The sequence below is a fragment of the Calonectris borealis genome, chromosome 1 (assembly GCF_964195595.1).
Source record: "Calonectris borealis chromosome 1, bCalBor7.hap1.2, whole genome shotgun sequence".
NCBI lineage: Eukaryota > Metazoa > Chordata > Aves > Procellariiformes > Procellariidae > Calonectris > Calonectris borealis.
Window position 1 is genome coordinate 2,980,408 of NC_134312.1, and position 25,610 is coordinate 3,006,017.

Sequence of the window (25,610 nt, forward strand, 5' to 3'; positions counted from 1 at the left end):
GGCTGCACAAACAGTTGTGCTGACACCGTGCAGAGGGTGGCATAGCAGTGAGAGCTGGTGACGTTGATTTAACCAGTGCCGATGTCTGATATCTAACGGCATTACACTTAACGAGCGAAGTGTAAATGGTGTTTTGCAGAGTGGAAGTGATATTGTCACCCCTCTTAGGTTTAAACCAGTCTGGATTCAGAGCACATAGAGCTGCTTCAGGTGGGAAGAGAAATTGATAAAGAGACTACAAATCTTTTCGGTCTCTCTTATTTATCTTGTACATCCAAAATCCTGTTCATTTTGAATGCAAAAGGAATAAAACAGAATCTGTTTTCTTTGCCCACTCCTTTCAGCCAGTACTTGGTCCTGATAGACTTACCTGAGAGCTGCCGTGGCAGAGCTCATTGAAGCAACGCATTTGACTTTCTGCTACTACTTTGTGATTTTGCTTTGACACAGCGTTCCCTCGGCTGGCGAAACCCTTTACGCCGTGCATGCCTTATGCATGCCTTTGAATCGGAGCACGGAAGCAGGAGTTCTGTATTTCTGCCTTTAGGACAGAGTTGCCTATTGCTTCAGCAGCTTGGCCTGATGAAGGGACTTCGGCGTTCAGTATTTACCCCTGTCTCATTTGCTCTTCAACCTATAAATATATGTAAGAGGATATCCTTTGAGCAGCTTTAGAATATAAAAATTCTAAACCCCCTTTATTCAGTACATTTACCTATGAAATGATGATCACTTCGTAAATGACAACTTTAGTTTTCCCTACAGCAACGTAGATGTTTCTTCCTTTGATCAATACAGTCCATTAGGAATGAGAGTAATCAACAGAGCTGGATGAAATATTAATTGTGCACTTTTAGGCTAGATGCAGATTCATTCTGAATGAAGTGGGAGCAGGGGATTCTGGCATAATATCTGTGTGTTTTTCTGTTAAGCCCAGAATCATGAGTCTGTTTGCATGGGGATGTGTGTTTTCATTGAAATATTTGAGCTGTAATGGGAACTTTAAATGTGCTTATTTGGTCGTCAGGGGATAGGTTTGAAGCACTGAATGTGTTTTTGAGAGTTATATTCACTTTTAAAATCCATTATTCAAAATTTAGATAGCATATTAATTAAGAGGGCCAAGCCAATTCTTTCCATGTTTGCCATAATCCCTCTTCCCCTTTTGTTTCCTTTCTAGAAATCATGGGTACATTCATTAAAGCTCTCCTCGGGCTATCACCAATTTTTCACACAGTTAGATACTTTACGGTCTGGAATGAAGAAAGCAATCTTAAAATTAATTTTACTAAAGCACAAAGTCATGACTAGGAATTTTTTTACTTGATACGAATTAGTACTTAAAATAACAAAAGATTTTCTGGAAGGTTAGGAAAGTTACAGTAGGATAGTTATTGCGGGATATTGTTATAGTAGGATAACCATGTGGGCAAACGTGCCTCTTGATCTGAAAGTCCCTTTCCTCTTCAGGTGAGACTGGTTGATGTGTTCGAAGGGGAAAGCACGTGCTTGTGTTCCAGCGCACCACAGGTTTTCTATATTTGCTTACATAGACACGTTAAGTAATTTTATAGACTTCCTTGTGAAAGCAAGTGAGTGAAACTCTTCCTTCACGCATCAGTGGCCAACAGTTAAATTGGCGTGTTCCCTAGTTTTGTGTGCTGGTAATCAACCAAGTCCCCTGAAAATTGATGGATGCACTCATTAAAGGCAGTTCTTGCTGCTGGCTGGAGTTTCCTGAGCCACTCAGGACCAACGAGGACTGACTCTGCGGTGTAGTTGGCACGTAACGCTCTGCAGCGGTACATTTGGCTTCATGCTCCCTTTCACGGACTAAAGCCTCTTGTTTTAATACATTAAGCATCCTTTGTTGGGATTTTGTATAAACACGAGTAAATGATTTCCCAATTACAGTATTAAACCAAGGAAGGTTAAAACCCACAGTCTCTTCTTTTTGTTATTAATTTGTTCTGTGTTTTGTAATCTTCTGTTGCTGAGATTTACAAATACCTTTTCTAAAGATGTTTTTTATAAGTCCAAGCCATCTGTAGGATCAAAGCCTACAAATCTCACAGCCCCCACTTTGGAGCACACAGCAGCAAGCCTCTTTTTCTGGAAGGGAGCACGTTTTGCAGAGTTGATGGTATGGTTTTTTTTAGAAGCATACACCTGTTTCTGGTTACAGAGTGAGGAATGAATTGCCAATTACCTCTACATGTTAGAACATGACACTTCATATTGCAGGAGCTTGTGCTATCTGTTTAGCTAAGGCCCCCAACTAAGTAACCATCCGTTCTGAAATCGCGGGGTGGAAAGACAGCAATCCTTGATCAGTCGCTAATATTTGTGCATGTGCAAGCTGCAGGAAGGGAGGTCAGTGCCACCGACCTTTGTTTTCCCATCAGAGCTCTTGAACAAGATGAAGTGATCAAAGCTGGATGCCAGTACATCAGCACGATCTCATTACTTTGGAAGCTGCATGCACAGATGCTGCTGTTGCTGCATCAGGCATCACTGATTTACATTCATAACACCTCCATTACAGCTCATTTGCTGCTACTTGTAATTAACCAGTTCTTCCCTTTTTTTTTCTTCCCTTCCAGTAGTGTTGGGCAAAATCAGGGGAAAAACATAGACTGCAGTCATTCTGCTTAGACACCATCTAAGTGAAATCACTGTTGTAAAGCCAAAGTTTACATTAAACATTTTGGGAAATAATATCAAATCATATGCTTTGCTGCAAAGTGCTGTGTCATACTCAGAAAATAAGGTTTGTAAAAATAGTATTAAGAGGTCTTATAAAGCAGTTAAGCTGTCTTGTTGCCCCCTAGTTCACGTGAGATTAGTTCAAAAGTAAAACTTTCTCTTCAATTGCTGGTAGTAAAAATTATTACAGGACTGGACTTGAAAATTGTGGCATCTGGCACGTATATTGCACCTACCTTACTCTGTATCTAAAAGGTAAAATGGTATAAAAAGGCTAAATGGTATAAAAAATACTTATTTTTTCTACTATGGGAAATAGGTAAGACATCAGGCAGGCAGAGAACAAGTATGCTCTAAAGCTCCTTCTCTGAGCAGAGCTGCACTTTTAATTGAAGTTTATCTTCCAATATTGCTTTTTATCTTCCTGTTTGCTTAGGACAGTCTAAATTGAGATGAAGCTCCATCAGATTTGGACCTTGGTTAGCAGTCAGGGTTTCAGCACAATGTGTCCGTCGGGCCTGGAGTGTTCGACAATCATCTCTGTATCTTCCAACACTCCCCCAGCAACTTGTTGCCGTTTCATTTACATTTTTAAAATAAAGTCCTCATTCTCAAAACATCCGAATAGCAGAAATGCTGCTGGTACCAGAACCAGGTTACATTTATTTTATGCTGGTCCTCACATGTTTGTGTCTCAGCACGTTGCAGATATTGGCAATGCAGAGTGCAGAGCTGCCGCTGGCAACATCTGGAGAAGGGGCTGCTGCAGTTGTTGGCATCTGGGAGGGTGGTACCTGGGAGGTGGCACGGGATTCTCATGTCGCGGGTGTCGCTCCTCTGTTTTGATAAAGGAGGAAGTTCGTTTCTTTGCTGTCATTCTGTGCTGCTAGCAGGCTCAAAGAAATAAATAGAATTGTGCCAGGTTGCACTTGATTAACTCTTAATTTTTTCTTGAATAGAGCAAAATTGTGCAGCAGGCAGTTGGCAACATGTGTGCTACATGGATGTCGGACCATGGAGAAGCCTTTATAGGTCTGCTTAGGATTTATGCTTTTTTATGTATTGGAATGCCTAACCAATTGCCTGCCTAATGTAAATTTAGCTTTAATTAGTCCATCTATGTGTTACTGTAATAAAAATAATGAAAGGACCTGTATAGATGTGACACAAGTGCATGCAGTTATCCCTTAAGGTTAGGGGACTTGACTGAGGTCAGCAGGGTAATATGTGCCCAATATGATTCTAGAGTTAAGTGGTTAATGACTGCCATTTTTTACACAAACTTTATAGGCCCTTTTTCCTAATACAGTATATATTTTTTCAGCGGCCTGATTGGTTTGGGTCTCATTTACAGGTAAGAGGTTATAACGGTCCCCAAACTTTTGTTCTCCATCTTAACTAGAATCAAGCAGTGATATTTTGGCTTTCTTTGTTGATCCTGTCAATAGCACTTAGAGCATAAGATAATTTTGTTTTTTAAAAATGTAATTTTGTTTCTTATGCAGTTCCATTCCCTAGGAGTTGACCAGGGCACCAGAATGTACATTTTCATATACCTTTGAACAGGGGAGCGGCATGAATCCTGCTCTCATGAGCATTACTACTTCTTTCTACCCCCAAACTTACATAGTTTATCACTTATTCTCCTTTGATCAGAGAAAATTTGACATTTTGATAACTGAATTTTAGACAGTAGTTGCCTTTTGTGAATATGACCATTTTGAAATTATTTCCCGGAAGATACAAGTCTTGAAAAAAATTTCTTTCTCTTTTTAGATTGAAATTTCCAGCAAGCTTTCCCAATGAGCATCTCTAGACACAACTGTGTAAGTCAATTAATTGATCAGAAGGTGGCTCACAGCCCAACTGCTGTGACCGTACACACACTTTGCACAGAGTATTACACCTGCCTTGTTGTAGGAGACCGAAACTCTGATCCATAGACTGCAAGATCCTGATTGTAACAGGGCTCTACCTCTAACGGCTTGTAGGAAATGAGCCCATTGCCTTTAGACCTTTAATAGTGTGTTACTGTGCTATGTTAGCCATGGAGCTAAGGGTTAGCCACGTTAGTTGGAAGTACTCAGGTCCAACGAGATAGTCTATCTCCCTAGCAGAAAATTGAAGTTTTCTTTATTTCCCTTGAAATACTATGCTGTTATTTAATGCATGTTCTTTACAGGAATTTTTTTCCTGATGTTCTGCCTGTATTTTCTTTAAATTTTGCCCTGTTATTCTCAATACTCCTCAATGCAAAATGCTAAATTATTTTCTGAACATGCATTTTGATTCTTTCAGTGGTTATCACTGCATTTGTAAAGCATGAGTCCTGACATCTGTAGGAGAAAATGCATATATTGGTCGTGAAATGTCCTAACCAATTTTTTAAAGGCTTTTACAGTATCTGATAAATGTGTTTTCAGATTTTCTTGAACATGAGCTTCATTCTTAAGCAAATCAAAACTCTTTTCCTGCTGTTTTTGAAGAGGGGATTTCCTAAATATTTTTTGTTTGCTTTGGCATTTTAAAACATTTTTGGCTTGTATAAATGTGACCTGATATTTATGTTCCATGCTGCGCACGTAGAAGCATGAAAAGCACACCACCTTCTAACCCTAAAAGAACATAAGAAGACACAAAGCTGTTGAGTAGGAGAATTTTTTCCCCATTACTGTTTATGGAGGAGTTAAGCGTTAGTGGTTTTGTCAATTCAAGTGCTATGTGCCTCTATAGAGGATCTGTAACTGAAATTGGAAAACTTGCAGTGTTTAAAAAAAAAAATTCATAACGATGCACTCTCTCTCACTGTCCTCTGCCTTTCCATATATATGCCTGCAATATAAAATCAAAGTATAGGCCTGAAACATTTAAAGCACACATTTAAGCCTGGGGAAAGGAACTGAACAAAACAGATAAAACTAATATGTGTATCTTTAAGGAGACCACTCGACTGCCATGTCTATGGCTATAAACTTTATAAAGATGGACTCCCCTGTCAAGGGTGTGTTAAGATGGATAATATTCCGTAGCAAATGCTGCACTGTGCCGTATGCGTTACTGGAAGCACGAGAAGATCAGGATCGAAAGGTTTTGCGAGACAGGCTTTATAGATCCATGTGTAATAGACTACTACTCTGTCTACCCTGCTCTACTGTTAGTGAAATCTTGCTCTTGCACGGGCTGATGAAATGCAGTCCCTTTTCTTCCATCACATACATTCTTCTCCCTTTGCTTTGACTAGACACAGTACTTTAGCCAAAAAATTGTTGTAACCCTCTCAATAAAAAGATGCAGTCAACGCGGTCAATGTAGGTTTTAAAAACAAGTTCTCTACAGATAAATTCAGTGTCAAATGAATCCAGTTCACCAGCTCTTCTCTACTAAATATTTTGGCCGCTTTAGGTAGAGACATTGCAGATATTCTTCTGGACAGTCTAGAAAAGAGGTTTTGGTGGCTTTTCAAGAGAATTGATTAAGGATAAAGCTAATCTATGTGATGGCTCTATCCCAAGTTCTCTTTATTTTAAACCTGGAGACTTGTTACTCCTCTCTGGTTTCATAGCATGACACTGCATGGGGCAGAAATTGTCTTCAAGTTCCATAGTAACTGGTAAACCTCATGTTTAGGCAGATAATGTCATTGCTGCTTTTTGGATCCTTGCAGTACAGATGTGTGAAGGTCAAACTCCACCATCATGCTCTTGTTCTGGATATGCATTGTAAACTAATTGTTTTCAGATAATATCCAGATTAATACAGATCAGGCATTCCCCCTTCTTCTCCTTAAGAGGGTGTGTGTACTACTGAAATAAGTTTGTTAATTCTGTCAGATTTTGAGTTCAGTGCTTAAATATAAAAATCCTTAGTTACATAGATCTCTGCTAAAAGGAACTACTGAAATACCGATACTTTGGGCTTAAAATCATCATAGAGTGGTTTGGATTGGAACGGACCTTTAAAGGTCATCTAGTCCAACCCCCCTGCCATGGGCAGGGACATTTTCCACTAGATCAGGTTGCTCAGAGCCCCGTCCAACCTGACCTTGAACTTTCCCAGGGATGGGGCATCTACCACCTCTCTGGGCAACCTGTGCCAGTGTTTCACCACCCACATTGTAAAAGATTTCTTCCTTATATCTAGTCTGAATCTACCCTCTTTTAGTTTCAAACCATTTCCCCTTGTCCTATCTGCTTCTTATTATAGGTTCTTGAACACGATATCTATTTTCCTGAGGTCTCTATTTAGTGTGTGTAAATTCCTATTGTAATACAATGTACATTTCTCGAGCTAGACCCACTGTAAAGTGTAATCATTTTATCGTATATTGAAAGAAATGAGAAAAGCAGTTATTTCTTTAAAACTTTCCCTGCCACTTAACATGAGTCCCAGTTTCAAGCCATTTAGGAGATCCATTAAGCCACTGGGTTGCTCCTATGCATGCATTAGTAACAGACTCAGTGTAATATGGAACAGGCTTGCTATATCATGGACACATTTATGAAGATTGATAACAACCAGGGTTCAGTGTTAACTTTTATTGTCAAATAGGCTGCAGGAGAAACTGCCTAGTATTGCTTTTGCTTTGATTTATGAAAAGGTTGCTGCATGAAAAAGACATCACATAAAATAGCTCTGCTGGCAGTAGTATTATAAAATAGGGCCATAAGTAGACCAAACAATAACTAACTATAATTATGTTCCTTATTGTCTCTCTCAGCTCTCTGTACCTTTGGAAGGGTGCTTGCCCTCGCTACCACGTTAGCTTTAAAGTGGACTCACCTTTCCCACGAAGCAGGATGAACATGATAAAATCCTGCTGTTTTATATCGGCAGTACCCCCAAAGGAGACCTTTTTTGTTGTGCCATGAAATGAAAGAGATCATTTAGATTTTACCTACTTGCAGAAATGATACTAGGAGGAGGAAAGGCCTTTAGAAAAAATTGCTGTTTCTCTTACAATTTCCATCACTGAGGTATTTTGCCCGAAATTGTTACTGTTCTCCTGTAAGGGTTATTTCGGACTGTGTTATACTTAGACCCCTTAAAAACAAAACCAAAAACCCCAGCATGATGGCAAAGATCACCAGTTTTCATCTGTAGATGGCAAGAAGAATTATTTTCTTTCTCTTAGCCTAGTACCATCCTTTGTAACGAGATGTGCCGCAGCAGGAGCAAGTTGAATTCTTCACTTAGCAGCAATTAGCAGTAAAACTTTAGTGAGAGCCAGTTGAAATCAAGGGGCATGACCCAAGTGGGAAAAATTTTAGTGGTTGATCTAAAGTTTGTCAAACTTGAGATACTTTAACTAAAAACCATTCCACTACCAAACTATCTGAAGACCTTAAAAATCATACGTGATAAGGTTATAAAACACAAGGCATCAGAATCACTTTCTTGGATCAGATTGAAGTTCCGTTAAATAATCCAGTGTCTAATTAATGTTGCCAGCACACAGCAAATGTGTAAGGAGAGACCTTTGTAAGATCTTTGTGAGTTGGCAATGATGTTTCCCTGCAATACCCTCTACCTTCTGGTGTTAAACTGCTTTCCAGGTACCATCATGTCTTAGAATAGTCTCAGGGAAACGTCCACCAGTAGGCAGTGAAAAATAATGAAAAAATAATGAAAAATAATGAAAGTAATGAAAAACCCATGAATGCTGTGCTTTACAACTCATCTCTCTAAGTTCAGTTCATGATTTGTTCATGGTGAGAGGTGCGTTTTCCTTACTAGGATGCTAAAAGGGATGTTGAGGCCATTGTGTTTTAATATTTCTATAGCACATTGTACAAGCACATTAAAACTAAGATATATTATAGCAAGGTCCAGTACCCACTTGTTATCAGCGTGTTTGCAGGATGATTATTACTCTTTATGTGCGTTTGCTAACACATTATTGTTGTTGCAGCCCAGCTGGTTATATTTTATGAAAAGGGTAGCTTGCCACAGCCCGGTACATGACCTGGGGAAGTGTATGTAGTCTTTGTGACTTATCAAAGTGAATCCAAGCCCTTTTTGTTAAATAACTTCATGCCCAAGTGAAAAATTGGCATTTATTCTACTATCTCTTAAGGTTGCAACCTTCAGTTCCCTCAAGTAATCATTACCCATGGGAGCAGTGATGCTTGAAGTGTTTAACTGTTGATTGCTTTTTCTGTACGCTACTTCTACTCATAATATCTCTTATTTCTGTGGTCAGTAACAGGCTTTTGGGCCTCTTATGGCTGAAGAAAATAGTTAAACATACATTGCTCTAGAGAGTAATATTTGGATAATAACGTGCCACGAGTAAGTGTCTTGTGGTGCTTTGCATTGAAGGCAGTAGTTGACCTTTGCTATAGATGAGAAATGTGTCTCCTTATTAGAACACATTATATAGCACCTATATAAAGGGAAAGCTGTTTTTTTAGTGTAGCAGTATAAGGTGCTGTGAAGATTTTATTACCACGATTTTGGGATGTTCATGTTACTCATAAGTTTACAAAGCCTGAAGTGAGTTGTATAGCTCTTGGGAAATAAGTGGCGGTAATAAATCTACAACATGGTATGCTGTCGTGTATTTGCTTTATGCTGCTCATTTGGGTTTTTGATCTTTGTTTAGGTCTGTCTGTATTCTTTTTTGTGTGTGCTTTACACACACAGTGATGTAACATTACTGTGGAAAATTTAATGTAGGGCCAGGAATAAAATTAAAATGGATAAAATATCCATTGAAGTGGATAATTTTTGGTTTTTTTTGCCACCTTCATATAGAAGCAGGTTTCAAACTGTTGCAAAACTAATTTTCCCTTTAAAAATTAGAAATACTATATTGTATTTTTCCATAGCATGTAATGCTAGTGAATATACCCAAGAAGTCCTGCAACAGCAATGTTGCAAACCACTGGCATCAGCCACTTCTGTGAGAAGTGTCAGTCAAAGCATCAATTAAAGTTCCCAAAGACTAGATCTACCTTATCGTGAACACTAGCTAGATCTGAAGAGAGCAGCTTAAACCTCCATAGTGCCCAAAAGCCCCCCAAAAGTCCTAATACTAAGGAATGGCACCACCTGGTGTTGTTTGCTGTGGTGATCTTTGACTTGTCTGCTCATAAACAGCTGAGCGAGTGGAATCTTGCCAGTCTTCATTAAATAATTTTTTGGGCGGAGTAATGAGACAGAGCTCAAGTGATGCCACATGCAAACTCTAAAAATAATTTGCGATCTGAATTTACATTATGAGGCTTGAAATGCAAGCGTTGATATGCTGATCACGTATGCATGAAAGTGGGGGTTTTTGCTCAATTCAGACCGAGCAGATTTGACTCTTGTGGAGGGATTAGTTTGGGTTTTGTTCTGCCCAGTGGTTGGACAGACTTTTGTATATCTGAGATGATTGTTCTTTGTCTCTTAACTTGCCAGACTTAGGAACTGGTTTTGATCAGTACAAGACCAAGAAGTTCTTTCTGTATATACATAGCATATAGGTACATTACATGGATATAATATATTCCAGAGTTTCTTCTGATTAAAGACTGTATTTACTATGCTATCTTTTCTACACTGTAAAGACATGCGTGCCCCTGTTAGAAGTCTAGAATTTGTATCATTATCATCCATGTGATTGTTTATTTTAGTATCCTGGTATTCAATAAAAACTGTTCCTTAAGCTAAAAAAAAATTGTGTATCCTAAATTTGGGTAATTCCAACATGTGCTTCCCTTTGCAGCTGCAAGGACCAGCTGTGTGTAAGGTACATTTGTATAATAATATGTTGGTGTACTTTGTATTTTAAGGGGTTTTATGTTGTTCTTTTCAGGGAGGGGAGTTTTATAAACGAATAATGGTTTGGGATAATAAAAGTCAATTAATATCAATTTAAATGGAAGTATTCAATCTAATTTTGTCTGATGGGGTTGATGGGAGTCTTGTATTCATTTGATGACTTGCTCATCAAGCTATTTGGAGTATAAGTAGTCACAGAAGGTCAGATCAGGGGTCCCCCTCGCTTCTTGGGCAACGGCTAGGAGTGGGTATTTAGGGAACGCTGTAAAAATAGGGGAGGTATGCAGTGATACCATTTTACCTTCAAACAAGTAGTGGAGTGGGGCTTTCCTGAGCCAAATGTATTTCTGCTTATAATCTCTTGATGGACTTCTCTTACGTTACTGTATAATTATCTTTTGAACCCAAATATACTTATGATAACCCCAGTATCCCCTAGCAGTGAGTACCAGCTTTTCATTATGTGTTGTTTGGAAAAGGCTTGAATTATTTTTTCATTGTAAATCTAATGCTAGAAAATCTCACTGGCTGCCTCTCTTCTGTATGCCACTGACGATTTCACAGGTCCATCTCATGTTCACTTGCAATTGTCTTTCTCCAGGCGGAAGAGATCTAGTCCTAATGTAACGTCCTGAGAGTCTGAAGACTAACCTTGGCAACTAGTTCATCAGTCTAATTAGGATTCACAACCAGGAAATCTTTTCTGGTCCTCATCCTAATGTCTTCCTGTTGTAAGACTCAGCCCAAGAATGGGTTTAAGAATGTGCATAACTTTGCACATGCAAATGTGGAATTACTCACTTCTTGAAGTTCTGCTCGTATTTATGTGCTTTGCCAGATTTGAATCATAAATTCTCTCTGTTAATCTTAGAGATGCTCTTTCCTCCCTATATGCAATAAATAAGTTGTTGCAATACAAGGAATGGTTTCCACTTTGCTTATGCTAAAAGCTGAACCGATAGCCTACCAACATACCAGGTGTTTTACCAGGTGGGAAACATTCACTAGGTTAAAAAAAAAAAAGCGTCTAAAAAGGTCAATAGTACTATCTGCCAGTCTTCGTTGTTAAACCAGGTTTTTGTCAACATATCGAACTTGACTTAGTACTCTCTAGACATAATTAAATGTCCGTCTTCAAGCAGTCTGTGTGTGTGAATATGCTGGAATATGTCTTTCCTCCTCTTCTCATCTCCGTCCCTAAATTTCAAAGATCAGAATGTTTGAAATAGATTTTTATTTGCTTTTAAGAAGGCTGGGTGAGCAATGAAATAAATGAGAGGATGACAAACATTTGCCTGTGGTTTTGTCAGTGCCGGGATTTTAGACGAAAGAGTCTAAAAATAACACGGGCAATATTAAGAGTAGAGCTGATCACTAGTGGCACAAAAGATACATATATCAGCAGGCGGAGTAAGTTGTATTCTGACTTCTGCGTAAGTCATTTGTTTAGTATTACTACACACATTTAGTATTCTCGATTGTAGAGCAGAAACGACTGTGGTTCTCCTCCACCATTTCATCATAGATTCATTAAGCAAATTCTTTCTTTTACACCTTTTAGAAAAGTCACACTATGTAGTCAAGTGTAAATAAAAGCAAGAATCAACTCTACAGTACTTGATCTTTTGCTGGCAGCACTTCCCACACGGTAATTTTGAGGGCTCTGTGGGGGCACAGTTTGATTATGGACTGCTTCATTACATCAGTTGTAGATATTCAGAAATCAGATCTGTGGTATTACTTCCAAATGATTTTTAGAAGAACATAACCATTTGGTTTGTGCTTTACATGTTTCATAATGCACTTTCAAGTCATCACCCACTTAATGTGCGAAGACGATTTTAAAAAATAATTTAATATAAAGATTTTAAATTAATTTAAAAACTAAAAATAATGGTGCAGCAGTAAGGACCTTCATTACCATATGCCCTTTTGTCTTTTTTCTCCTGTTATCTGTTTTGCAACTATTTTCTGTACTATAAACAAGTCCTGCAAGTTCACTCAGCAGAGATGCTGTTGGAAGTGGCTCTTTTTGGATGAGGTAATCTTAAAAAAAAAAAACAAAACCCAAACCCCTCACCACCACCTTTTTGTGTCATGATGGAAAATACCACTGTCTTGCTGCTGTTTCAGACTTGTCGCTTACACTTTATCTTTGAGCTGACCTTCTCTCTAGGTCTTCTCAACTAGGCTTACGTTTCGCTCCTGCTGACTCTTTATGCAAAATATCTCAAACATGGTCTTTCTTGTCCATCTGCTCAGCTAAATCCATCACAACTCAGGCTACCAGTTACTGCAACATTTTTTTTTTATTATTTTTGTTTGCGCCCTGGCCATGAGAAGTGAATTCTTGCCCTGATGATGTCTCTGGAAAGCAGTACTGCAGATAACTTCCTACCCCGTATTCACATCCTCTCCTTTCATCCTACCTCTGGCTTTCCCATCAACGTTATCCCGTGCAAGTCACACGTCTTCGCTTTCGAAGCCCTGCATTTCCCATTTCTGCTTCCCTAAATTCCCTATTTACTTTCTCTCTGAACCACTCGCGACACCACCTTCCATCCCTCACTCATCCACTTCTCAAACCAGCACCAAGTTTCTCTGTTTCTCAGAAGGAATTTCTGCTAGATGTAGACAACGTTAATTGATTAACTTCCCACAAATCCCTCTAAAAATCCTCTCGGTTGCTCACAAAGCACTTGAAAACAATTAGGCTGTTGCTGTACTTAGGAGGCTGCCTATCGCAAGAGTACAGATTGCCTCAGTTTCCTTGTTTCACCGTCAATTTGTTGTTTCTTATCTTTGTGTGCATTGTAGGCACGCTGAGAAAAGAAACATCCTCCTCCTTTTTCTTCCCTCTGCACGCCGGGTAGCGCAGCTGGGGTCTGGTCACAGCGTGGCTCCTCTCCTACATCAGTAGGAGTAAACACGACAGGTCAGGACATCGTCTCCAGCGCTCTCCTCTGCTGGTGCATTGGGTCTAATTGGTAGCACGTTTGTTTATAGGGTTTTGTTTTGGAGCTAACGCTTACTTGGACAGCACCGGGCATGACCAGGGGAACAGCACGTGCCGGGGACTGTCCCCAGTTTGCGGTTTGGAAGTGGATGTGCTGAGCTGCTGACAAGAGGGGAAGGGAAGATTTTACACCGAAGAGATGCAGGTTGTGCTGTATCGTGCTGCTTGGCCTTGGACCCACAGGATCACCTCTGGTCTGTTTTATTTAGTAGTACGGAGGTAGCCTTAGATGCCAAGGGTTACACAAATAAAACCAGATGCTTTTGATAGGTGTCAGCATTTTAATGAGAAATAAAATTAAGCCCTGGATACTTCTGGCCATCTAATGGCACTATTTTTTGTATTGCATGCTGGTTTTTTGTTGCTATTTTTTTTCCCCATATTTTATGACAATTGCCTGACGTCCTGATCTGGTGGGATTATGCCAGATACCTGCACAGTTGGAAACTCATCAGCGATTCAGATTCCTTTAGTCAGAATGTCAGTTTTATGACAAAACTTGTAAAGCTTACCGTGGTGATTTCAAATTTCCTCTTTAGTAGACATTTTGTTTGAATGCCATGAAGGGGCTCCTTTCTCGGTGCCCCCATGAGTACAATAAGCTATGCTCTTTGAGAGAGACTAGATGAGTACAAAGTTACCTTCATTAAATTTTCTCTTCATGCTTTAGCATAGAATATTTCTTTTTAAAACTCTCGTTTTCTTTTGTGTCTTCATCCTATTACCTTTATGAGATTGCGGTGCATCAGCTTGATGGAAAAGGTGGGTGCGCGGCTCCCTCGGAGGTTTATTCCAGCACACCGAAATATTCTGCTAGCATGAGAGGTGCTTGAGGAGCAGCTGGAACAGTGAAAGCAGATCAAGTAATTGTAAACTTAATAAAAACACGTCGTTACTAGCGTGCCATGTGGCGCGTGCTGCAGATCAGACTGCTGTTCATATTGACTTTTGCTAAGAAAGGCATTTTAGATTTCATGTGTGTTGATTCTGTAGTTATTGAGTTGCACTGAATGGAGATGGAGATCTGTCAGGGTTTCTTGGCAGTCCTGGTTCACTACCACGTTGTGTATTTTTCCTTCAGTTTAGTTGCAAAATTCCCAAGTGATTAAAAAAAAAGGGATACTTTCCCTGCCACGTGTCCCAAAATACAGATCTCTCTCTCAGGACACGGGATAGTTCAGGGACGGGACCTCCTGCTTGAAGCAGGGTCAGCTCTGGGACCAGACCAGGTTGCTTTATCCCTTCAGGTATTTAAAACCTCCACGTTTTTACTACAGATTCCACATAATTAATGATTTTGCACTATCTACATTTTCTTACGAGCTTTTTCTTCAGTCAAACCCCACAGACCCCTCTGTAAAATTACCCTTATTTATAGGACCCTTAGAGGAGTTCTGTAGGGAGATATTTCATTTCTCTTTTGAGGAGTTTCCTTGCTGTTGGCTGTTTCTGACCATCCATCTGAGAGTCCTGTCATCCATCACCAAACAGAAATCAATCGCAAACCCTTCGGTGGGGTTACCATAATGGACATTGAAACCTTCTTTCCTGAACGGGAGATCCTGCAGCACGTGGTTTATGGCCATCTAATGTTAGACAGTAATCTCATTTAGCGTTTTCCCAAAAGTGCAAATAGTGCATTAGGGTAGCATAACAGGCACAGCAGATCAATACGGAGACGGTGCTTTCCTTCAACAGATTAATCCAAGAAAATGGACTTGGTTGACTTGAAGGAAGTGGCCTTGTTCGCATTGACCTGCATCAGGTCTGCAGTGCCTGGAAGGACGGGCAATGGGCTGAGAGCACGGTTTGAAAAATCACCAGTGAAAAGTCATAGTATGAAAACCAGTAACTGTGGGGCTGGAGAGACGACGTGTCTTACAGGGCTCCGATACGGTTGGCAACGTAAAGAGTCCATTGACGCATTCAAGTAAGGAATAATACATGGACTTCGAAAGGTCACTAATGGCATGGCTCAGGGAAAAAAGCAGTCAAAAAAGCTCCTTAGTGTAGGTGAGAGTACCCCCGTTGAAATGGCTTTAAATACATTTACAGAATTTATGTAGCAAGTGTACAGCAGCCCATTTCCTTCACTCTTCACCTTTATATAAGAAGTCACTTTAAAATCACTTGTGAATAAAGGCACAGCTAGGTTTACTGTGCGTATTTTTTGTTAACTCATGGTCTATTGTATTGGTTTATCAATCCAGACCAGGGTTTCAGACATTTAAAACGAGCTCTGGTTTAGTTGGACCTGAATCATCACCGCTGAGAGTCTTACGTCTACAAAGAGCGTTCGTGGTGCTTCCTCTCGTACTCCATCCCGATACAGACCTTGCCATAATCAGTCGGTGTGCAGCGGTTTATGGTCATACATTTTGATGCCTAACATGCTTTTGAAGTGCTTGCTGATATCAGCAGAGCGGGGATTAAGGGAAAATCCTCATCCGTAAGAGTCTACAGAAGTTTGAACTTTCAGATCATAAAGTGTGTAAGCACCTGGGACTGCATTTAAATTCTGTTTTAGGCATTTCACAGTGGTACGGTAATGAATGAAAAGAGTAAGAGGGATGTTTTATATAGGTATATACTGTAAAATCAAGGTGACTTAACATTCCTTTTTTTTGGTACTACATCTTGAGTGATTGCCAAGAAGTCAGTTCCCCTAAGGAACAGCATTGTGCTTCGCGTTTCACTTTCTTACTGTAGTAAAATAGAGAGATCTGCCTTGGCCAATCAGCAAAATAAGAAAGAACAGAATATTCATCTGAGAATACTGTGGCTGATGAGTCTCATTTTTTTTACGACCTTATTGAACTAAAAATAATGTGGGCTGGAATGGATGTCAGGCTTTCCTGGTACAGTAATTGGAAGGTGCGTTAAATATACAGTTCACATGCGTAAAGCAAATGGTTGTTTTCAAGGCTTATGAACTGTAAATGGTTTTCTAAATTTTCATGTGTTTTTTTTTTACCATTGAAATATTTTCTCTTTGGTGTGAAAGGGGTTTAACTGTGATTTGTTCGTCTCTTATAGAAATGAGTACCTTAAAAAGTATTTATAAAGTAAATGTCCAGTTAGCTTAAAATTTCAATGGACATTTCGTCTCTGAAACACTTCGCCAACCCCCTTACTTTTGAAATAGGAAAATATTGTATTGCCATTTTAATTCTGTGGCACTATCAGTGTGAATGACATTTTATAGATTAATGCAGATTACAAGATTTTTGTCCAAAAGAGGTTGGATTTTACTGGACAGACTAAAGAAGCTTCCATTCCTTTGACTTCCGTTGAAGGCAAAAAGTGTATTGCATCAGCCAAAAAGATGGCAAGAGTAATGAATCCATACAGTAAAGAAAATAGACAACATTTCTAAATAATTTGCACATCTGGCATCAGGATTAGAATTGAGGTGATGGGAAGGAGGATGCGCCAAAAATAGAGATCATCAGATCAGCAGAAGCAGGTTGTGTGATTTGCTGATGGTAGCAGGGTTTTTATATGCTCGAGGTCAGCCCAATGGGTAATTCCACTTTTATATAAGTAGCTAGATGATATGATCATAGGGCTATACAGCGATGAAGCTTTCCTGTGGTTCTGTGACCGTTGTTCTGATGTAGGTGAGATCAAATGTGCTTCGTCATTGCTGGGATCTTCGGTTAAAGATGCGTGCTCATATGAAGTTGGATGTTAATTTTCTCTGCCAGCTGGAACCTGAGTACTGGATCGGGAGGACACTTGTAGTCCTGATAGCCACACTTCTGCAGCTCACCTTGATGTTTGTGTCTGATGTTACCCACTTCATAGCCCAAATAGCTCTAGAAAAAGCCTTTGTGTATAACTTCAGTGTGTTTTCCATCATTTCTATTATTTAGTTTACTTCTTTAAAAAAAAAAATTAAAAAAAGGAGTTGCATCTTTCCTGAAATCTTTTTGAGAAGGGAGCCAAAATGTTCTTTTCTTTTTCCCCAGGCGGTATGAGTCTCATCCAATCTGCGCTGATCTGCAGGATAAAATTCTACAATGTTATCGGCAGCACGCTCAGGAGACCCTCAGCTGCTCTGCCCTGGCTAGCCAGTACCTGCATTGTGTCAATCATGCCAAACAGGTGGGTATAGAAATATTGCCACTGAGTTAATGATGGAATGAAGAAGCGGGGAAGACTATTGGATTATCCAGCTGGTCCTTCTTACATGCTAAAGCAGTACTGTTCGCGGTATGTATGTTCTCACAAGCTCTTTCAATTTATTTAAATGCTAGGGTTTCCATCTCTTCCCTTGGGAAGCTCTTGTTTAGTGTAGTAACTATTGCTGTTGGCAGGTGCTTCCTGGTATCTGCAGTTTTAGCAATAAAACAAGGGGATTAAACTACGTGGTACTATTTGTCATAAATATGACCACTTTCAGTAAGAAATGAATGAATGTCTCAAACTAGATTGCTCACCAGTTGGAAGCCTTGATTTCTTTTATGTTATGTACTCTGAGAGTCTAATACTACCGTTCAGCTGGTCTTGTCCTCCTCTCATCCAATTTGCTAGGGTATGGGTTGTTACTGTAGGTTATAAACTTTAATGCTTTATTAGTGTAGCATAAGGGAAAATGGTAGTAATATATACATCTTTCAGTTAAAAGAAGCTAAATTTTCTAAACATGATTCTTTTTCAACAGCTTACATCTTTCAAATATAGAGACGCATATGTTGACCTCGATTGTGTTCTTAGAGAAGCCAGTTGCAAATGTTCTTATAGGCCATATATGTGGTATACGTTAAAAATGCTTAAATAAGTCTACTGATTTTTATTTCTGCTAAAATCTATGAGTTGATATTTGAACATGTGAAAACGCGTGCTCTAATGTGTTAGCAGAGATCCAGCAAGCATGTCTAGTATTTGATAATGATAATAATTTTCACTCGAGTTAATTCTGCCTGTACGGAATAGGAGTAAGACTTGGACTATAATCATTCACCGTGACCTTTTTGCTGTTACGCTGGTGCAGTCTTGCTCTGGTATTACTGAAGATCTTGCTGGAGTTAAAGCTGCTCGTGGTCTAGTGCTATGTCAAACATGGTAGGAGCCAACAGTTGCGTGGCAATGCTAAAGCTGTTCCTCAGTCCTCAGCACTTAATACATTTGTGCGGTGCTATTATTGTTAATTCTTTGTTTATATAGTTAGTATGCTCCTTTTTGCACAGGCAGCCTGGCTGGATTGGCAGTGCTAGAAGAGAGACTCGGCTAACGGCTGTAGCGTGGCTGTTCTCTGAACAGTGCAGGATGAGGACAATTTGTGTGGCTGTCCAGGCAGCTCTGAAATCACTTTGTGATATTAAACGTTGTTATCAACAGTGAAAACTTTAAAGAGGATCCACGTGACAAAATATAAAAGTCAATGAGATCTGTCCTTTTCAGAATCACCTCCTTCGGTATCTCCTTTGGTGTTTTTCCTGCCCACTTGTTAATGCACCAAGCTCCTGAGCATCTTCATTTCCTTAAAAACTCGGCAGCCTGCCAGATCTCCCCGCTCATGAAAAATTTTCCTCATCTCCTAGCCTGAGGCTTTCTTTGATAAAGCTACTGACACTTTATTCATTTTGGAAAGGTGGTTGAGCCATGCTCAGACACCCAAGCGTGAGCAGTGCAACCAGCTTTGTCCAGGTGCTATGGCTCCAGCCAGCAAATTTTGCTCATCCCCTTCTTCCCTGAGCTGTACAGTTCTTCATGACCTTGTGAACTTGATTTTTTTTTTCTTTAAATTGGTGATTTTTTTAAATTAATTCCTACTATGACAAACAATAATTGGTGTGTGTATTTATTTTTTCTAAGTTTTCTCTTAGTTTGATTTTTGTATTCCAAAGTCCACTCTGAAGTTACAGGACCATGGGTGTTTCTGAGACATTTTAGAAAAAAGGCCAGTGAATAATATTAGATTGTTATGTAGTGGACTAGATTTTTGCCGTGGCTTACGTCACCTGGAACACTAATTTACTGTATGTATAATTCTATATTATTTTTAAAGTAACTAGAAAATTTAGATTAGTTATACATGTTTAAGCTATAACTAAAGTTTGTACCTGATAGGAATTTCTTCAGAAGACTGTGATGAGGATGAATTAATTCATGTTCAGAAGGTGCAGGAAAAGGAAATTGCATAAATATGAGCGTTAGGTTTTTGAACCCTTTTAAATACCTTTTTTGTTGAAGATCTTCAACCAAGCCTGTCAAGCAGTTAAAAGTGTTTCCTAAATGCTTCTTGTTCTCTTTCACACATGCTTCAAGATGAGAATTCAGAGAGGTTTCTCTCTTATGATAACAGAGAAAGAGAAGCCTTTTATGACGGAAATATTTGCAAGCAGAAGCAATTGTTTTTCATAATGAACATCAGTTCTCTGTAGCTCATCCTGCAAGTATTGCAGCTGTAATTGTAATTATTTTTACTGGTTGATTGCCCAGAGGTCCAGACAAACAGTTACTTTGAAATAATTGCTAAACGCTGTTATAAAATACTGCAAAATTACCTACTGTTGTGTGCTTGGTTGGAAGACAGAGGAGTGGGATAAATAGCAGATTCAGAAATGAAAAAGTTAACTGACACTGGCTACAAGAAACAAACAAAGAAGAAAATTTGCTAGAGGGAATAGACCAAGATATTGAAAACCAAATAAGTTAACTAATCCGATTTCCTGGCGGTGAGTCTGGGCACTTGTGCTCAGGCTGAGCACACTCTGTGCTTTTCATAAATTGAATTTATTGACTCCTCTTTCTTTCCTATCTTGCTTATAATTATCTCACCCTCTCTTCTGTATGCTCCTTATTTCTCATCCTGTCTGTAATCTCATGTCTCTATCTGTCCTTTTCTCCCCTTGTTAGAAAGGCCCAGAGAACTGTTAATTCAGGGGAGTTTGACACATTGTTGTATCTTCACTTTACATCTTTTCCCGAAGTCATGAGAAGCTTCTGAGATAAATTAAACTCTATTATTAATGTTTGCATTTTATTATAATAGTAACGGAGAGAAAAACCTACTTAATGGAGCCATTAAGGGGAAGATATTAGGTGGGTCTGTGGCATGTACTTGTGCTCCCACTGCTGAAATAACTCCAGCCAGACCATCACTGCACTAATACGGACCATCCAGCCGCATTTTTATCACTTATCCTAGTTTGCCGTCCACTGATGTAGACAAGGTGGCTGTTAAAACACCCTTTTTCTTTTTTCATTTTTCCTTTTTTTTTCCTCCCTCCCCCGCCCCGGGCTACAGGGAGTCCTAATTCCTATATGGAAACACAACTAGACTATAGCTTAATGAAGTCTGTGCAATAGTCTCCTATTAGACCATTGAATTTCACAGGGATGCAAGTCTCTGCAGGCAGGTTAGATTTAAAGTACTTCAAGGAATGATACCAACAGCTGCTGGTGTCTGACAGCCTGGCTACAAAACGTTATCATTCAGCCTTGTTGTAACCATTATTTTAATTTGTAGGACGGAATGGTCCTTAATCATGCGTCCTAGTCAGAATCAAACCCTTTTTTTAGCCTCGTCCTCCAGTATTTTTACTAGACACCATCTTCCAATCTAATAGAAAAATATGTAAAATTAATGTAGCTGGAAATACTGTGAACTGAAATGCAATAAAAAGTCATTGTCTTTTATGACCACCATTTAACACTACCTTGATTGAAGGAAGTTTATTATGGAAGAATCAGACCAGGTTCCCTTCACACCTACATTGGTATAATGAAAAAAAATACAAAACAAAAATTTAAATACGTGAAGTAAATTTGTAGGTGATGTTAAATGGCAAGAGTCAGTAAAGAACATTAAAAAAAGCCCCAAAATGTAGACAAAACCAAAGCAAGCCCGGGGACACTCCCAATTGTCTGAAGATGAAATTTTGTGGGCAGAAATATGCATGTGATGAACAAATACCTACGATTTCTTTCCTTAGGACACTAAATAAAAGAAAAGTAACACAATTTTTCTCAGATCTTTTGGGAATTTCCTGTGTTAACTTATGCAGTGTTAAATTTATGTAAAGTTAATATTCAGCCCAGTGATGGCTTCGAGCAAGTTTCTGTAATACCACTGCAAAAAGAGTCTTCCAGGTAAAGTAGCCGTCATCAGTTTTACAGAAATCTCCATGGGGATGCTGTCGAACTGAGATTGGAGATTTTGTTAACTAATAAAAGTTTCCCTTATTTTTGCTTGAATAGCACCTAGGGAGCATAAAACCAACTCCTTTTATTTTGTCAGTGTGTACTTTTCTACCATGGATTCCAGAGAATATTTGTCATGAGAAGGACTTTTACCATCTTTTCATGTGCGCACTGTCCTGCTCCTTGGTACAGCTCTTAATCCTTGCAAAAAACCTGCTTGTTCTAGTTGAATGGTTCACCGGGTTATTTTTAGAAATACAATGGGAATTTCGTTAAAAACATACATGACAACAGGTTTTTCATTCCCTTTATTTTTAATTTTCCCAAGCCCTAACTTCTGTGACCCTGACAATGCCGTCCAGACTCGCAAGACAATGTGCCCTCTGTGGCCAGATACTGCTGCTCAAATACTTGAATCAGCTGTTGGTAGGTCTCCCGTAAGATTTCAAGGTCTACATTTGGGGTTACTCCTGACGTAAGCCCTATCAAATCCCTTCCTACCATTTCTTACAAGGAAACTCGTAATTACCATCTTCCCCATTTTATGGATTTTGTAGGCGAGAGCAATAGATTGCCTTGGTCAACATCATAGTCCTCCAGTGAACATAGGTGGCCTCCAGCATGCTTTTACTGCCTAACCTGCCAGTGTCCTATTAGATCCCACTTTCTGTTCTCCTTACTGATCTAGACAAGTAGTATCCATACATGTGCTCGTTTCTGCAGACCCTTTATTTCTAGGTCATGGCTGGAGGAGGTTCTTAGTAGAGCCCTACATACTGTCCTTGCAAGTCTGTATTTTCAGGGTAGAGGCCAGGACCTCTCTGAAGAGTCGAGACCTTGATGGCAGAGCTCTCTGGTGTGGTGGGAGGAGTAGCTCTTGGGCTACTTGACAGATCTATACTTTTAGCTCTTGGTGGCCTGGCTGTGCACAGAAGGTGATTAATGAAGCGCAAGGTCAGTGCAACTTGTTCAGGCTATCGAGATTTTGATTATGACTCAGAACACAGGAAGGAGGTAGGTAGGGGAGATACTTGGTGTTGTGTGACTTCAGGATATATTTCGAGTATGTAATTGCTGGGAACAGGATTTATCTTATTGTAAGGTCAGACGTTCTAATTTCCATAATAGCCATAGCACTAGAGCCGTGATAGCATTAGGATGGATGAAAAGGAATCATTACTGCAACTCTTCAGGCCTCCAAATGGCTGGCTTGTTGAGTCCTCAGATAGCTTCATTCTGCTTCTGTGACTTGTTTCTGTGATGATGTGCGTGTTGACAATGTTTCTTTTTCTGTATTTTTATTTTAAAAATTGCAAATCCTAGGAAGGAATTGTAGCCAAACTTCAGGGGGTCTCTGGAATAACTTTGGGTTACTGAAATAAGCTTCTCTCTCTCTCTCTTCCCCTCTTCCCTGACTGTTTTCTTAGCAGAGCATGCTTGGGAGAGGAGGATAAAGGCATTGTCCAAATCAAGCACAAGACCATCAACTCTAATTTCAGCAGAAGAGCATTTTTTCCCAGGAATGATATGACAGCGCATTTACAGGGCAGACCAATAAAGAGAAGAACTGGAAGAGCCATTTCAAGAGCAGCAGCCATCACGGCTCAATCAGTGTGACCATTTGAAAAGCCAAGACCTGTATCTTATTACATCAGAAATCATACTTCCGAAGATACTGTTCAGTCTTAGTAAAATCCACTTATTGGTGATTGAAAGAAGGAGAAGAAAAGAACCTTTCACTGGCCTTAGAAAGGGGAAATAACCTTCAAATGCTGCTATTTCATTGTAGAATCTCCTCAAAAAACTTCTCACTGTCAAAGGCACGGGTATGTAACACTTGGTGTGCCGGGACGTGGCGGTACTTTGTGAGCCAGTCAGCCGCTGCTCCTCAATGTAGAGCATGTATTCGTTGCTCATATTAAAGTTTTCCTTACAATGTATAATGACGTAAATTGTGCTTTAACTTATTTCACAAATTACGTAACTTAATGAAGTCTCTCTCCAGGCCTTCTGCTGGAATGATGTTAATGATCCAACACTTAAGACGTAACATGGCCTTTATTTACGTGAAATGATTCTGTTGTGCTCCTCACTCTTATCAAGTACTGACGAATATGCCTCGCTCTGTACCAACAATAAATACATTTTATGCACAAGATTGATGTTTCAGTCTGTCTCTCTTTCCACTTCTCAGAGGCGGATGGTGTTCCCTCTGCTGTGTCAATCATGTTTTTCCAGCAGATGTTATTGCTGAAGCTTTAAAGCGTAGACTTTTATGCATAACCAACCTTGATTTCAGGAATGGTACTTACATATAACTGTTTTCCATCAAAGCCACCTAAAAGGATCCCACGTGATAGTGTGCTGTGATTCATGGACCACCAGTTTCCTTTCTTGGAAAGTACTTGTGAATGAAAGGGCATCCAGTGCCCAAAACTGCAAAATGTCTTTATGCAAGTACCCACTTTCATTTGGTTGTTTTTGTTCAGATAACGACTGCTGCATTCATCTTATCAAGCAATCTTAGAAAAGGTTTTTACGCAATAGTAATAGTAACAGTGTCAAATGAGCAGTGTGTCTAGAGCCTTCTGCTATTTATTTACCTGTTCCATTTCTCTAATTGGCTACGTTTGAACTGCATCCTGCTCTACAACTGCGAGTGCACCTGCGCATCTCATTTGTATTCAAAATATTGCCAGTGACTCTCCTATTCTAATTATCAAGATGCTTTGTGAGTACTGTTTAATTAAGGATTCTTTTTTTAATGCTACAAAAAGAACCTGGGCTTTTTTACACGTGAAGCAACTGTAATATCAGTAGGAGAGGAAGATCCTGGAGTTCAACGTCAGGTGCCAGGTAAACTGCTTGAGAGAAATTATAGGGACGTAAGCAACATGTTTACATGGTGACTTGCTGTAGTGTTTACAAATCAGCTAACTCACAAATTCTCCTTTATAATGTTCTCTTTTGTAACAGAGAGCCAAGAAGTTGGCAGATCCATCCTTGCCAGACTTAGAATTGGCAGCAAAATGCAGCATAGAGGAAAAGCAGACGTTTTTAAGGCCAGATGATTCTGTAAAATCAGGAGAAGAGCTATGTCGGGAAGGAAGGTCTCCGTTACTGCCAAATGTTTATTGGTTTCCCATCCTGACAGCCTTGAGCAATGGGAGTCAGTCTTGCGTGCTTTGTTCCAACTGTGTTTCAGGCTTCATTTGAGGTGTTGTGTTCTTTAAACATCCTCTGTATCATCAGCAGCAGCATCTCTAGCATGTGTTGCTTGAGCTTGGGGGTTGCAGATTGCGGCAAACAGGGTGTAGGCTTTAAATTGTCCGTGTTGTGGACATCTTTTGCCTTTAAAGTAGAGCAGCAGTTCTGAATGTTTCTGGAGTGAGCTTCTCCAGAGTTTGCCACCTCTTCTGCCTTTACCACCCCTTCTTCTGCGTACCTGCGTCCTAGTCCTTTCGTCAGTCTTTGACTTCTTCCTTCTCCCCACTGGCTGGTATGGACGTCAAGAGGACACTGTGCTTTTGAAAACAGGGTTGAGAGGTGATGTTGGCCATTTCTGCTCAAGGAAGCAGTAGGTCTGCCTAAAATAGAGACGTTTGCCATCTTTTGTTTTAAAACTGGACTAATGATATTTTAAAATAATTTAAAAAGCAAGGTTCTTAGGGTCTGAAGAAGCACAAACAAGAGGAGTTGTGTCTGCAGCTTACTGTTTATGGTACTGGGGGGAAGGAGGAAAAGTGCTGAGTCTAGTCTGTTCTGGACAATGTTCTTCCAGCCAAGACTTACCTTGTAGCTGCATTTCAAGATTGAAAGTCTTTGAAGTTTCCCATTTTTCTCTTTTTTTTAGAATGGAAAACCTGTGGGGAGGTCTCCCTCCTTCTGAGAAAGAACCAGATCTCTCTAAGATTGCTCACTGCCAAACTGAGAGTTTGAACTCAGCTTAATGGATCCTGATCTCAGAAGGGAT

At 39.6% G+C, this 25,610-nt stretch overlaps 1 protein-coding gene across 6 annotated transcripts in view; it reads left to right on the forward strand.

The window, feature by feature from the left end:
* CHCHD3 (coiled-coil-helix-coiled-coil-helix domain containing 3) overlaps positions 1–23,795 on the forward strand; it is a 158,606-nt gene extending 134,811 nt beyond the window's left edge. For 2 of the 6 annotated variants that reach the window (XM_075142638.1, XM_075142622.1), the window contains exons 7-8: positions 17,458–17,593; positions 23,065–23,795. In XM_075142638.1, coding sequence (XP_074998739.1) covers positions 17,458–17,593; positions 23,065–23,091 — 163 coding nt within the window. In that variant the 3' untranslated portion in view covers positions 23,092–23,795. Of the gene's footprint in view, positions 1–1,470; positions 1,927–11,071; positions 11,305–15,184; positions 15,417–17,457; positions 17,594–23,064 lie in introns of those variants that run through there. The other 4 variants (XR_012672482.1, XM_075142630.1, XM_075142646.1 and 1 more) reach the window with 4 other exon arrangements.
* Positions 23,796–25,610: the final 1,815 nt, after the last annotated feature.